The sequence below is a fragment of the Pyrgilauda ruficollis genome, unplaced genomic scaffold, assembly GCF_017590135.1.
Source record: "Pyrgilauda ruficollis isolate IOZ18807 unplaced genomic scaffold, ASM1759013v1 scaffold79, whole genome shotgun sequence".
Taxonomy (NCBI): domain Eukaryota; kingdom Metazoa; phylum Chordata; class Aves; order Passeriformes; family Passeridae; genus Pyrgilauda; species Pyrgilauda ruficollis.
The window spans coordinates 4,384,975-4,399,569 of record NW_024529821.1 but is presented as its reverse complement, the minus strand read 5'-3'; the positions used below and the strand labels follow the sequence as shown (position 1 = coordinate 4,399,569).

The 14,595-nt window shown below is 51.4% G+C and overlaps 3 protein-coding genes across 5 annotated transcripts in view; 1 reads left to right on the top strand and 2 right to left on the bottom strand.

Annotated features, from left to right (window-relative positions):
- Window positions 1-331, bottom strand: part of PAK2 (p21 (RAC1) activated kinase 2) — a 42,449-nt gene extending 42,118 nt beyond the window's left edge. The window contains exon 1 of the mRNA XM_041486912.1: window positions 164-331. The gene's annotated coding sequence lies outside the window, so the exon portion shown is untranslated. The remainder of the gene's footprint in view (window positions 1-163) is intronic.
- Window positions 332-4,352: 4,021 nt separating this feature from the next.
- Window positions 4,353-9,477, bottom strand: PIGX (phosphatidylinositol glycan anchor biosynthesis class X). 3 transcript variants are annotated; one of them, XM_041487099.1, is made up of 6 exons: window positions 9,368-9,477; window positions 8,724-8,788; window positions 8,172-8,304; window positions 7,216-7,429; window positions 5,930-6,030; window positions 4,353-4,907 (listed from the first exon to the last, which is right to left on the bottom strand). In XM_041487099.1, the coding sequence occupies exons 1-6, from the start codon at window positions 9,470-9,472 to the stop codon at window positions 4,764-4,766; spliced, it is 762 nt and encodes a 253-aa protein (XP_041343033.1). In that variant the 5' UTR covers window positions 9,473-9,477; the 3' UTR covers window positions 4,353-4,763. The 3 variants fall into 3 exon arrangements, with proteins under 3 accessions (XP_041343033.1, XP_041343035.1, XP_041343034.1); XM_041487101.1 differs by having other exon boundaries at window positions 7,238-7,429; XM_041487100.1 differs by having other exon boundaries at window positions 8,724-8,787; window positions 9,406-9,472.
- Window positions 9,478-9,714: 237 nt separating this feature from the next.
- On the top strand, window positions 9,715-13,293 carry CEP19 (centrosomal protein 19). The gene is made up of 3 exons (XM_041486867.1): window positions 9,715-9,772; window positions 12,089-12,250; window positions 12,548-13,293. The coding sequence occupies exons 2-3, from the start codon at window positions 12,121-12,123 to the stop codon at window positions 12,907-12,909; spliced, it is 492 nt and encodes a 163-aa protein (XP_041342801.1). The 5' UTR covers window positions 9,715-9,772; window positions 12,089-12,120; the 3' UTR covers window positions 12,910-13,293.
- The last annotated feature ends 1,302 nt before the right edge of the window (window positions 13,294-14,595 follow it).

The window sequence follows — 14,595 nt, the reverse complement described above, 5'->3', positions numbered from 1 at the left end:
GCCGGGGCGGGCGGGGAGAGCGGGGCCGGGCCGGAGGGAGCGGGGGGACAGCGAGGGAAGCAGCGAGCGGCGATCACGGCCCGGGCGCGCCCGCCGCAGGCCCGGCCCGGCCGGGACCGCACAAAGGGCGGGGGGCGCGGCCGGCAGGTGTGAGCGGACTCACCGGGTGGGGCGGCGCCGCCGCCTCGGCGGACGGACGGAGGGACGCACGGAGCGGGGCTGAGCGGGGCGGCGGCGGGACCGGGAACCGGCGGGGCGGCGGCGGCGGGGCCGGAGGGGAAGCGGAACCGCCGCGCGTGGCCACAGCCCGCGGGGGCGGGGGCGGGGCGGAGCATTGCCGCGGGGGCACCGCCCGCCGTGCGCCGGAAGCTGTGTCACCGCGGGGCATGACGGGAGTTGTAGTCCGCTCCTTGCTAGTGGGGAGTGTCTTTCATACCTATGAACTATATCTAGCAGTAATTTATTTCTAAATAGATATATTTATATATAAATATAAATATATAATAAAAATTTGTATAAATAAATTTCAATATAAATATTTATTTACACATATATATTGGTTCTTTATATATATATATCTTTTAAATATATTAAAAAAATATTATATTTCTCTGGACCAGGGTCAGAGAAAAATAAGAGAGCCTGACAGCATTTGAAAAATAAATTTTTTAATTATATATATAATATATAAATATTTATATTATTTATGTATACTATATATATATAGAATTGTTTTATATATATTTGTATATATATATATAATTGGTTAATATATTTGTGTATATATATTATATATATAATTGTTTTATAATAAATATCATATACATCATCTATATCATGTGTGGTATAGTAATTTATATTGTGTCTATAAAATACATATATTTAATGTATATATGTTATATAATATATATATTATATATAATATGAATAATATATGTGTATAATATCTATATTATATACATATATATACATATATACATTTATAATATATAAAAATAAATGTTGCAATATTTATTATATAATATATATAAAAATATATTACAAATAGCTGTTGTACATACATCATATGTAATATCTACTGCTTCATTATATATTTTATATATATAAATATATATTATATCTGTAACATCTCTCTTTTTCTAGGCTGTTTGGATCTCTTCTTTTTCTCCGGCTGTGGACAACAATCCACTTTCAGGGGGCAAAGTCCACCGCCCTAAAAAACCCAGCATCCATCTAAACTGGCTCTCCTCCACCCGTTTGCGGTGCTTTAATTCAGAGTTTATTTCCTGGGTGCTTTGTTTTGAGAGGAAAGCGGGTTCAGCCCCAGGCGGGGCCTTCCTGCAGGGTGTGAGTGTCTCCCCCAGGGAGGGAACCCCCCTTTCCCAGGAGCGTGGAGGATCAGAGCACCGCGGAATGGAATCACGGAGTGTCCTGGGCTGAAGGGACCTTGAAGGCATTAAAAAGGAGAAAGATCTCCTGCCCATTTATTTCAGAGCCCATGCGGGGCCAGCCTGCCATGGCAGGGACACCCGCCACTGTCCCAGGCTGCTCCCAGCCCTGTCCAAGCTGGCCCTTGCAGGGATCCAGGGCAGCCACAGCTGCTCTGTCCGTGTTCCTCCTCTGTCCTCGTTCTCTCCCTCCTGCACTGCAGCGGGCTCATTCTGTACGTTCTGTGCCAGAACAAGCGAGCCCTGCTCGGGGAGCTCCTCGCAGCCCGACGGGCACAGGCCCACAGCTCTGCCGGCAGCAGCAGGACACAGAGCCCGCTGCGCTGCCGCTTCCAGGGGGAGACGCAGCTTCCAGGAGATCCAGCAGGAACACAGCATATCTGTGCCCTCAAGGCTTCTCCCCCAAAATCCCCGGGGTCCATTTCATCTTCCATGATTTCTCCAAGCTTCCACCTGCCCTGGGGGCTGGATCTCAGCTCCTCTGTCTGCCCAGGTTTGAAGCAACATCCGATTTTCCTTGTGGAAGGAGCAGGACACTCACCAGGCAATTCCCCTTGCCCAGCTCTCAGGGAATGGATCCACAGACACCCCAATCCTTCCTGCAGGTCCAGGCACATCCCAATTTCCAGCCAACACCTGCTGGCTGTCTGCTCCCTCGCTGTCCAGAGCAGCTCTGCAGAGCCACAGAACCCCTGTCCCTGCAGATGTGCCCATTTCCCACGAACAGCATTCCCGAGTGACCCCGATCCGATCCCCCAGAGGCACAGCCGTGCTTTCACTTCTCTTCCCACGTTTGCTTTTCCCTTTCTGACTCAGCCCAGCCACTGCTAATTCACCTCTGCAACAGCCCTGGAGCAGCCACAGCAGGTTTGTGGCTTCACCCTTCCCTGGCCTTCCTCCCCATCCCTCCTCACCTCTCCGTGCTGCCTCGGCCTCCTACCCCCAGCCCCTCTTAGCTCCAGCTCCATTTGCAGAATCCTGACTCCCCTCCCTCCCTTCTGTCTCCCTCCCCAGGCACAGCTTTTCAAGAGGGATTTTTTTGGGTTTTTTTGGGGGGTTTTTTTTGTGCCCATTTCTTTGGGATTCAGAAAGCCTTAATTCCCAACATACCCCTTAATGCCCCATCCCCTTTTCTTTCCCTGCTCTGATTCAGTCCTTACACATATTAAGGATGGGGATGTTTGTGTCCAACCCTCCTTGTGGTTCTTGCCAAGAACTCCTGAACGCCTCATTTCTGTCTCCAAAACTGCCAGAATTTTTGCACAGGACACAGCTCCTCCTCTGATCTCTGTGATCCCTCTGGAGCTGGCACTTGAATCCTCCTGCATGGCACACCTGCTAAATTCTGTGCTGCCTTAGGTGACAGCAGTTTCTGCTCTGACAGAGAGATTCACTGGCAAATTCCTTTGTAATTAACTGCTATGGTTATCAGACTTATTTACAGTTTGTAAGGAAAAACGTGTCTGCTATATTTATAATACAAGTGCCATGGATTTGAAAACAGCAAATACTTGCCACAACAAAAACCAAGCCTTGTGAAGCTCTGCCATTCCTCTCATATTTTACATTCATCAGAATCAATTACTTAGGTTCAGTTGAAAAGGTGATTAATGGCAATCTTGATATAGGCTTTACTTCCATATTTTTTCCACCTCCAATATTTTTTTTTCATTCCCATTCCCCTTCCCTAGGTTTTGTCAGGGAGATTGATTAAACTGAGGGATTAAAAAAAATCCTGGTGTTAAAAACCAGGCAATGAATTCCTGTCCCTCAGCTCTGGCAATCTGGGATGTTGCCATTCCAAGGGTCAGGCTCCAACCCAGAGTCACCACAGAGCACAGGAACAAACCCAGCTCTGGGAATGAAACATCCCACCTGGAGACGAGTGGCACAGTGCTGGTCCCAGTGCTGACAGGGCTGGACAGCCCAAATCTCTCTGATTGTTTCCAACCTGCCGTGGAAGCAGTCACAAGGAATTCACTCTGCTGAATTCCAGCTGGAGAAAGATGCCCAGGGAACATCGATTACAGGCTGCACAGGGAGCCCTTGGAAGGAATTTTCATTCATCCCCTCACACACACTCTCAGCCAGATTCCCTGCTTTGACTGATTTACTCGAGGTTTATGTGGTATAAAATCTCTTTTCTCCACACGGGGGTTAGCGTGGGCTCCCAGTGCCACCTACTGACAACTGCAGACAGCGCCCGAGCTCCGCTGCTCCAGAGCCTCTCGGCTTTTCCATTAGGTAATTTCCTCTCCATTTCCTTCTATTTATCAACTGTCCTGGAGACTGAATGTACATCTCCTAAATATTTGCTTCTAGTCACTATCCTGTCCTTCACTTTCATCTTCCAAGGGTTTCTTTCCTCTCATGAAATAGGGTGACATTTCTCCAAATTTTCTAAACTCTTTCAATTCTGACCAATTGTTCAGCCTGGAGAAAATGAGGCTCAGGGGAACCTTCACAGCTCCTGACAGGACATGGAGCCAGGTGAGGGTCGGGCTCTTCTCCCAGGAAACAGGGACAGGACAAGAGGAAACAGCCTCAAGCTGCGCCAGGGGAGGCTCAGGATGGATATTGGGAAAGGTTCCTCTTGGGAAGGGCTGCCCAGCGCTGGCACAGCTGCCCAGGGCAGTGGTGGGAGTCCCCATCCCTAAAGGGATTTCATAGACCTGTGGATGTCACATCTGGGGACACGGGTTAGGAGTGGCTTTGGCAGCACACAGGGAATGGTTGGGCTCAATGATCTTAGAGGGCTTTTCCAACCTTAATGACTGTGATTCTGATTAGGCCAAGAGCAGCCAAGCCTCAGAGTCATTAGGATGGGAGAGATCATTGACGTGTCCCAGGTAGGCACAGAATGTCTCTTCACAAACTCATACATAAACCATCTGCATAACAAGCTTAAAATTCAGAAATTTTAATGACTCAATAATGTTTTTCATACCCTTAATAACCAATCCCTGAGTCAAAAAATACAAACACCTCTGTGAGAGGCAGCACTGTATTGGAAGCAGGGAATAGGAGCCCCAAACCCACTCCTGATTGTTGTCTCATTGCCCACAGCAGTGCTTTCAGCTTTTTGAGGCTTCTTCCTTCTCTCCATCTGCTTTGGATATTGACAGCACACCCAAAATGTGCTCTGGGCTGGGGAAGGCCTTTGTAAGCATTATGAGCCAAAGGAACCATAACCCATTATGGGACCCTTGCACCCCCTAAGATACAACTAAGAGCAGAGCAGGATCCATCCAGGAGCCCGGTGTAGGCTGCAGTTGGCTGTGCTGGATGGAGGTCAGACATCCCACATTCCTCAGGTCACTGCGGGAAGTGTCCGTACTTGCAGGCAGCAGCGAGGATCAGGCCAGAGCAGAGCCCAGTGGTGAGCAGGGTCAGGGCACACACCAGGGAACTGTGCTCCCTGAGCCCCACGGGAACCCTCAGCATTGATTCCTCATATGCCTACAAAGAAAAATAAATATATCACACTCATTTGACCAGCTGTTTCTTTTTGACTGCAACTGAGAGGATGAGGAACCAGACCCTGATTTAATTAGCACTCGGCTAAAGCTGATTAAATTCTGAGACTCAATATCAGAACCAGGATGGGACATCTCCTTTTAATTCAAAGCCACTGCTGCACTGCACAGCTCAGGAAATGGATCTGCTGCCATCTGTATCCCTGGATCTCTGCTCCCACTCCAGCCATTGAGGATATGTCTGGAATGCTGCAGGGAGAGCAGCTCCCAAGGTGAGCTCAGACCACTAAGGACACAGATTTCTCCAAAGTCAACAACCATTTGGTTTTTTCATTGATACAGGAAACTGCAAAATGTTTATGGACAACATCTACAGATGTACCAGTGGCCTGCAGGTATCTTAAATATGGGAAGGCACATGTGTTACAACAACAACAACAGATTATTTTATTATATAAATCAGTCTAATTTCTGAATCTCTACACTGCTATGGCACTTTTGGACATCAAAGACAGTTGCTGGCCACACTAAAGATCCAACTTTCCTTGGTTTTGAACACAATAAGAAACTTCATCTTTTCCTAGACACTTACCCAAACAGGTAACAACCAAGCAAATAGAAGCGGCCTTTTTTTAGGATGCTACTCCTTAAATCTTTGCAGTTTTACCAGTACTGTAGCTAGATTATCATCTTCCACTTTGCTACTGCTCTGAAACACCAGCATTGTAAAGACTTTTCTTAATTTGGCCAGTGCCAGTTGTATCCTGGGATTCCAAGTAAACCAGTAAGGGGAGAAAAAAAAAAAAAAAATGGTCAGGAGAGCAGCCATGCTAAAGGGCCAGAAAAGCACAACCCCTGCAAACACAGCAGAAGGGCAGGATGATCCCCACTAAAAGCCAGTCAGAAAGGAAAAAAAAATTAATCCTGAAATAAAAATTAATCCAGAAAGGTGTTAATCACAACAAAAAGGCAGCAGTTGTTAAAAAGAACCGAGGGAGAACTCACAGGTCTGTGTTTTGTGGTGTGCCACTGACAGGGACTGGTGGTGTCAGATGAGCAGGGACTGTCCACTGCAGCAGGTTCCCAGCACTCTGCAGACAGGTGATCTAGGGAAGGCATTCCTGCATCACCAGGAGCCAGGCAGGATAAGCAACCTGGCCTGCGAGTTTTATTCCAAATAAGGTATCTTTTCCCCCACAACAGCTCAACAGAATCTACTCCCTGGGAGCCAAGTGGTGAAACACCTCTGCATGGCCAAAGTGACAATGGGCAGTCTTGGCTGTGGACTTTACAACTCTTCCCTTCCTGATACAGCAGGCACCCAACAAAGAATCTCACCTGCTTGGTATCTTGGTCCTCCTGTCCTTAACAGGGCAAAGAATTCCTGGTTAGCCTGCAGACCCCTCAACTTTAGCCATATAGTTAGAATTTTTCCCAAAATAAGTAAGGCCATTTCTCTTCTTGGCCTCTTGTCAGCACACAAAAGATCTCCCTCCCAATACTTTAAATCCTTCCCCATTAATCATTAATAAGAAATGTTTTCCTGCTCATAACTAGTAAATGTGCCAGGAAGATTTAAGTGACTGGGTAGTCCTGCCTGTCCCTGTGCTTATCCCAGAAAATCATTGCTCAAATAATGCACAAGAAAAAGCAGTTGAAAATCGTTAGTGCTTGACTTGGCAGGAATGATTTTGTGAAGGGACACAAAATTTGTAACAAAAATATAGGACTTAATTGTTCACATAACTTGAAATATTAATTGTAGTGGATATCAGGTTCTGGTTTCACCAGAGTTTGAGAGCCCAACCATTCCAAGCTTCAGGCACAGTTTCCTACATTCCCCCTTTATATAAAGGGAATGCAGCAACAGTGTCAGAAGCCATCTGAATACTTTGATTACTCTAAATAGGTGACAGTGGCTACTGAACACACCCTGCACAGCTCCAGCTGCCATGGGAAAAGTGGTCAGAGCAGGGGGCCTTTGGCAAACCAGGATCATGACAAACACGGATCATGACAACTGCCACGTCTTCCAGCTGGAAGAGCCCAAGCAGCACAGGGGTACAATGGCAGCAGCACAACACAGAGCAGGCTCTGACACAGAGCAGGCTCTGACACAGAGCAGGCTCTGACAAACCCCTGCCTTTGGCCAGGCAGCAGCACCCAGCGAGGAAGACAGCGATGTTTCTATCAGGGCCACGCCTTCCGCTTACGTCCACACAACTACCCAGAGCTCCATCCCAGACACAACCAGAGCTGGGATTGCCCAAGAGCATCGATGAGGATCTCACTGTGGCAGCAGCAGAGCAGCACCTCTGGGCTCTCCAGAAGCACCGAGGCCTGGGCCGTGCCCCGGGCTGGCCGGTGGTAGCGGGCGTGCACGGGCACGGCGCCGCGGAAGCAGCGGGAGCAGCGCGCCTCCGGCTCCAGGAACAGCAGCAGGACAAGAGCCTTGGCCAAGTACTCAGGAGCCTCCACGTCAATGGCATCAGGAAATAACACTGCCTGCAAGCAGGGAGAGACACAGGAGTGGTTGTGATGGAAATCAAAAACTGTTTGCCTCCCTCTTTCTAACACTGAGAGTGATTTTGTGGTCGGGATGATCAAGTTGGGAATTCCAGCCTTAAGCTGTTCCAAAACACCTTTTCAAGACTGTCTTCAAGGAGTGACTCCTATGTGGGAAAAGTTCAGTGTCACTGTGCCTACAGCCAAAGCTGTGAGGTGTCAGCAAGGCCAGAGCTGCACCTCAGGCATGCCAAGGGCAGGAGCTGCCCACAGCCTTTGCACCCATGTTTTACAGCAATCAGGCACCCAAGCAGATAAAAGGCACAGCCTCTGCACAGCTCCAAAATGGGAACCAAAGACTGGACAGCAGCACAGAAAGCTGGGATGAAAACAAAGCTGGGGAGCTGCTCAGTCCAGACACACAGCACAGACTTAGAGCTCACCAGCACCTCCTTGGGGGTTTCCCTTCCACCTGCTGAAGCCCAGGCCCTTTTACCAGGGCTGTGGGGCTCAGAGAGGAGCAGCAGCTCCCTGGCACATCAGCTGTGTGTGACAATAGCAGCAGCACCAGGGGATGCCAAGAGAGCTGAGCTACAAGGAGACACCAGGAAGATTATATTGTTTGGCACCTCCTTCCAGGAATAATCACCTTGGTTCAAGGAGCCAGATAATGACCAGACATTCCAAGTCCCTGAGTCCTTGCCTGACCCACTGCCACATCTCCTGGGTTTGGGGCCATTACCTTTGTCAGGTTGTGCTGCTGCAGTGCTGCCAGCTCGTAGGGATCCACGTAGATTCCTGGAGGCAGGTGCACCTGAGCTGCCACTGCACATCCTCCTGCATCCTCCCCCAGCTCCACCTTCACCAGCAGGTCCCTTCAAACAGCAACAGGAGCAAAAAATTTACACCCACCCTTCAAAAATGTGGCACAAGACCCCTGAGAGACATTTCTCAGAGGAGATGAGCTCTCACTCCAAGTGCAACTAATTCTGATCACACTTCCCTGTCCAGCCTTCTTAACCTCAACCCCACAACCATGGCCAAAATGAAGTTTCACTTCTTTGTGAATGTCTCAGAACCACCAACGGCCTCCAGAGAAGCTTTAGAAAGGGGCCTCCTATTTTCCCTCCACTACAGCTTGTTAATCCCTTGATGCTGTTAATACATTCCTGACATGTGCCCAGGGATCACGGCCCAGGGAGTTGATACAACTGCACGTGAAAAGAAGAGAAGCTTCTTCCAGCAGGAAATCCCGTGGCAGGTTATGCTGCTGGAGGGCAGGGTGAGGACTCACCTGTGAAACCCCTCTTTCAGCAGCTCCTGTGTGACAGCGGTGTCCCAACAGGCTGCCTGCACATCTGAGGTGACACAGAGCCAACAGTGTAACAGCACAGCGACCACAGGGGCTGGAAAAGCTTTATAACTCACGAACGCCTCATTGCAAACCCTCTCCCAGAAGAAGGGAAGCAGTACTTGGCTGTGACCAAAGAGCAGAAGAAGTTTCTTGGTTCACTGGCTGAGCCATAGTTCCCAAATCCGGAGTCACAGGGTGGTTTGGGTTGGAAGAGACCTCAAAGCCCATTTTGTTCCAACCCTCAGCTTTGGGCAGGGACGCCGTCCCCAAGCCCAGAGTACTCCAGGTCTGTCCTTGAGCAATTCCAGCCACTGCTGCTCTGGGCAACCTGTGTCAGAGCCTCCGCACCCTCACACGGAAGAATTCCGTCCCAATAACCCATCCAGCCCTGCCCTCTGGCAGCGGGAGCCATTCCCTGTGTCCTGTCCCTCCATGCCTTGTCCCCAGTCGCTCTCCAGCTCTCCTGGAGCCCCTTCAGTCACTGGAAGGGGCTCTGAGCTCTCCCTGAATCCCTCCCTTCTCCAGGTGAGCACCCCCAGCTCTCCCAGCCTGTCTCCAGAGCAGAGTGGCCGGGCCCTGCGCACCCGCTCTCCTTTCCCGGCGGTTCCCCGCGGGCACTCACGGAGGGCGCAGAGCAGCGCGCCCAGCCCGGCCCCGACCCGCACCGGCCCCCGCCGCCCGCCCGCCATGGCGGTCCGCTCCGCACGCCCCGCGCGGGCTGTCCCCAACGCCGCCTGACCGCGCGGGGCCCGCTCACCCATTCCTCCACGGCGCCGTGTCCCGCAGGCGTTGGTGAGGGCAGCCCGAAAGGGGCCTTGGGCGAAGGCGGCCTTTACCGCCGGGGCTCGGCGGCGGCGGCGGAGCCATGGCAACCGCCCGGAGAGGCAGGGCCGACCGGGGGGAGGAGCGGGAGGAGGAGGGAGAGGAGGAAGAAGAGGAACAAGAAGAGGAAGAAGAAGAGGGAGAAGAGGCTTTCTGCGCCGCCCGAGGTGAGGGGACAGGGCGAGAGGGTAAGGGAGACAGGGAGTTCCTGGAGCGGGGCCAGCGGAGGCTGCGGGGGAAGCGCGTGGAGCATGTGGGTGCCCAGGGAAGGCTGAGGGAGCTGGGGCTGCTCAGCCTGGAGAGGAGCCCCAGCTGAGAGGGACCCTCAGCCCTGGCTGGCCCTGGCTGCAGGAGGGGCAGAGCAGGGCCCGGGCTCTGCTCCAGCCACAGCAATGGCACCAGAGCCACGGGCAGGGACTGAGCCCAGAAGTTCCACCTGGACACGAGGAAGAACTTTCCTGGGCAGTGACAGAGCCCTGAACACATCCCAGAGAGGGTGTGGAGTCTCCTCACCGGGGATATCCCAGAGCTGTCTGGACACAATGTGTGCCATGGGCTCTGGGATGGCCCTGCTGGAGCAGGGAGGTGGCACCGGGTGGCCGCTGTGCTCCCTCCCAGCCTGGCCCATCCCGGGAGAGGCAGGAGGCACCGGCCCGGCCCGGCCCCGCTGCCCCTCGGGCTCGCAGGTCGGGCTCGGCCGCGCCGCTCGCGCGGCAGAAAAGCGGCAGGAAAGCGGCAGGAAAGCGGCTCTGAGCGGCACCGGGCGCGGGCCCGGCCCTGCCCCGCAGCCGGCTGTGCTGCCGGAGCGCTGCCGGGGCCGCCGGTGGCGCCGGCAGGGAAGGGCTCAGCCCCGGTTACCGCAGATCCAAAGGCTCCTAGCCGCAGATCCCAAGGGCTAAGGCTGAGGGAGCTGGGGCTGCTCAGCCTGGAGAGGAGCCCCAGCTGAGAGGGACCCTCAGCCCTGGCTGGCCCTGGCTGCAGGAGGGGCAGAGCAGGGCCCGGGCTCTGCTCCAGCCACAGCAATGGCACCAGAGCCACGGGCAGGGACTGAGCCCAGAAGTTCCACCTGGACACGAGGAAGAACTTTCCTGGGCAGTGACAGAGCCCTGGACACATCCCAGAGAGGGTGTGGAGTCTCCTCACCGGGGATATCCCAGAGCTGTCTGGACACAATGTGTGCCATGGGCTCTGGGATGGCCCTGCTGGAGCAGGGAGGTGGCACCGGGTGGCCGCTGTGCTCCCTCCCAGCCTGGCCCATCCCGGGAGAGGCAGGAGGCACCGGCCCGGCCCCGCTGCCCCTCGGGCTCGCAGGTCGGGCTCGGCCGCGCCGCCCGGCCGCTCGCGCGGCAGAAAAGCGGCAGGAAAGCGGCAGAAAAGCGGCAGGAAAGCGGCTCTGAGCGGCACCGGGCGCGGGCCCGGCCCTGCCCCGCAGCCGGCTGTGCTGCCGGAGCGCTGCCGGGGCCGCCGGTGGCGCCGGCAGGGAAGGGCTCAGCCCCGGTTACCGCAGATCCAAAGGCTCCTAGCCGCAGATCCCAAGGGCTGCTCACGTTAGTGCTTCTCATCTTCGTAGAACCCCGGAATGGTTTGGGTTGGAGGGACCTTAAAGCTTCTCTCGTTCCACCTTCTGCCATGGGCAGGGACACCTTCCACTACTCCACGTTCCTCCAAATCCCCACCAACCCAACACTGGAAATTTTCCATTTTTAAGGACGTTACTGCATGTTCAAACTCTTTCCTATGTGATTTTTTACAAAGGGAGAAGTGTTTCCAATTCTGCCTCAAAGTAGCTTTTCAACATTAATGTGACTTTCCTTGATGTGGAGAAATACACTGATTTTTTTGGGGTAAAATACGTCACTTTGCCTTACTGCAGTCTGGAAATCACCTTCATGTTTGACATATTTTCACTCATTTAAAACCAATTTTTATTTGTTTTAAACCAATAAAGGTATTTAAACCAATAAAAATATTTAAACCAATAAAAGTAGCTTTTCAACATTAATGTGACTTTCCTTGATGTGGAGAAATACACTGATTTTTTTGGGGTAAAATACGTCACTTTGCCTTACTGCAGTCTGGAAATCACCTTCATGTTTGACATATTTTCACTCATTTAAAACCAATTTTTATTTGTTTTAAACCAATAAAGGTATTTAAACCAATAAAAATATTTAAACCAATAAAAGTATTTAAACCAATAAAAATATTTAAACTAATAAAAATATTGGGTTTTAACCTATTTATTTTATTAAAAATAAAAGTAACACCTGCAGTCAGTGCTGTCCACTGAGCTGGGAACAGGATCTGCAGCAGATTTGGATTTTTAAGTCCCCTCTAATTTAATTTCGTAATTAAATTAGAATGGGCTTTAAGGCCCGGTCAGACCCAGACCACTCTGGGGTTCTGTGATTTTGCTGAACTCCTGACACAAAGAGCAGCACAGAGACACTCTGCCACCTGCTTTCCTTTTCCCTGCTTCCCAGGGAGAGCTGCTGCAGGCTCTGATGGAGCCAGGATGACTTTCAGCGCACAGAAATGCGGGATCTGCTTCCAGCCCCCGTCCATCATCCTCATCTACAGAGACAACAGCCAGGACAAGACTCGCCAGCGCATCATGCCCGTCAGGAATTTCTCCAGGTTCTCAGGTGAGGGGCGTTCCTTCCTGAATGCATGCATTCTTTCCTTCCTGTCTGCACTCACTCACTCTTTTCCCCAGCTGCATGCAGAGCCCATTGGCAGCAGCCTTGTTGGGAGCACTGAGTGCCCTCCTAGCAGCGTGCAGGGAGGGGCTGTGCTGGGGTAATGCTGCCTCTCCCAGGAGCCCAAGGTTACATCTCAGTGGCTGGAGGGTTTGGAGACATCCCTGGGGAGGGTTTGGGAGGGGTTGTGTCAGTGGGAAGAGGTTTGTTGGAGCTGCAGGTGCCTGTGCTGGCTCTCCCCAGACTGCAGCAGGGCTGCCGAGCAGCTGAAGAACAACCCTCGGCACAAGGCCTACCTGGAAGGGGTCTCGCTGCACCAGCTCCAGAAGCTCTACAGCTTGCTGAGAGGTCATTTGGAAGGACAGAGCCTTTCTGAGAGCTTGGAAAGGTTTCATAAGGAAGAGACTATTGACCCAGAGGAGGATATGAACAAACTGGATGATAAGGAACTGGCCAAAAGGAAGAGCATCATGGACAAGGTCTTTGAAAAGAACAGGAAGAAGAAGGATGACCCCGACTTCATTTACAACGTTGAGGTGGATTTCCCACAGGATGAGCAGCTGGAGTCCTGTGCCTGGGACATGGAGTCAGATGAAGAAATCTGATTCCAGACAAGTATGGGCAGTTCAGAGACAAATCTCAGCGTCCCAGCAGAGAGAACAATGTCATCGTACATTGGCTCAGGAGAACCCGAGGTGCCACAGCAATCCCAGGCTTAAGTGAGCTTTGTTTAAGAAGCCAGACTTGATTAAATGGAAACTGCACAGCTGAAATTGTTGGCTGGTTTCAGTCTTTTCTTCCATAAAAGAATTTTAAATTATTTAATCTTTCAATTTTTTACATTTCAGTCAGCTTGGGCTGAAAATGAAGTGTTAAATATTCATGTCCTGAGGACACTGTTAAAGCTGTACTGTACAAATAGGGTGATTATTATTGCCTACTGGGAAGTTAAATATGTATCAGTCATTCTGGATAAATCAACTCTGCATTGACAATGTTACTCTCACATTTCCCTAGCAATGCTTAAATCTCCAGTTTTAGCTTACACAAAAATAAGTGCTTACATGTAATAGAATGAATATGTTGGAAATGAATTAGTCTTAAAAGTACTTTTGAAAATGCAGTGATTTCAAACTGCTGCAGTGGGATGGTTGGATCCTTACACTCCTGGATGATGCTTCCTCATAAGTGCTCAGTTCTGGGAGAATGTGCTTAAAGTATCTGAAGAACCAGAGTGGTAGAAGGTCAAAGGCTGGGGGTGGTTCTAGAGTGAGACAGAGCTGTCCCACTGAAGGTTTTAGTCCAGCTGTCTACCTTGGCTGGTCTCTACAGATCAGTCCTGTTCTAGTGTAAGAACTGGAGGACTAAGATTAGGATTCTTTGGGAAATTTTACAACTCCAAAACCTTCCTGGGTTTTGGCTTTCTGAACCCAGGCAGGTGTGAGGGCTGTGGGTGAGATGGGCCTTCATCCCAAATTGAGGGGCCTCAACAAACTGCTGCCTGACATAACTAAGAGGAGTGGCTGGAGGAGCAGCGGGAAGAGCTCTTCTCCTACACCCCAAAATGAATCACTGCTGTGAAAAACATGGAGCAAGTGTGCTGTCACTAGAAAGCATGAGGGAGCTCACACTTGGCCAAGGGGGACTTCAGTCAGGAGAGAATTGAAAGCTGAGACCTCACTTGCCAAAATTAAAAGAATGTGAAGGCTGACTCAGCTCTCCCAGGACAGGAAAGAGTGTGCAGGGGTCTGGCACAGGCTTTGCCTCAACAGCAACATAACAACACAGAAAGTCTCCCACTTGGGAGGGACAGGGCCCCTGGGAACCTCTCCTCCACTTCCAGCCTGCCACCAGCTTCATCCTGACCAGGACATGGCCTGTGCCTGGCCCTGGGCATGGCCCCCTCTCCAGTGAGGGCTACATGAGGCCCTCAAGTGCCTGGATTGTGAGGTTCCTGCTGGCCCATTCCTCCAGCCCACCCCAGACCTTCAGCAGGGAGCCATACTGGTCTTCCCAGTTTGGGATCCTCTGGGAACTTGACAGGAAGGCACTTCACAGCCAGCTTTAGATCATGCATGAAGACATGAAATGGGACAGATCCCAAAACAGTCCCCTCAGCAGCCTCCTGGCAGAGCACCTCCTACTGGCCACAGCCCTCTGCACTTCACTCCCACTGATCCTGACCTGCCTGGCTGCCCACCATCCAGACTGTGTCATCTGCATTTGTATGGAGAACATTGTGGGGCTCTGTGTCCAAAGCCTTGCTGAGGCACAGGGAATCCACCACTCTC

Bases quoted from the DNA above. Each gene is read 5' to 3' on its own strand.
- CEP19 (XM_041486867.1), top strand. From the start codon at position 12,121: ATGACTTTCAGCGCACAGAAATGCGGGATCTGCTTCCAGCCCCCGTCC. The intron at 12,251-12,547 runs GTGAGGGGCGTT...GGCTCTCCCCAG, and splicing joins GAATTTCTCCAGGTTCTCAG to ACTGCAGCAGGGCTGCCGAG.
- PIGX (XM_041487099.1), bottom strand. From the start codon at position 9,472: ATGGCGGGCGGGCGGCGGGGGCCGGTGCGGGTCGGGGCCGGGCTGGGC. The intron at 8,789-9,367 runs GTGCGCAGGGCC...TGTGTCACCTCA, and splicing joins CCGCCGGGAAAGGAGAGCGG to GATGTGCAGGCAGCCTGTTG. The intron at 4,908-5,929 runs GTGAGTTCTCCC...TTTTCTTTGTAG, and splicing joins ACACCACAAAACACAGACCT to GCATATGAGGAATCAATGCT.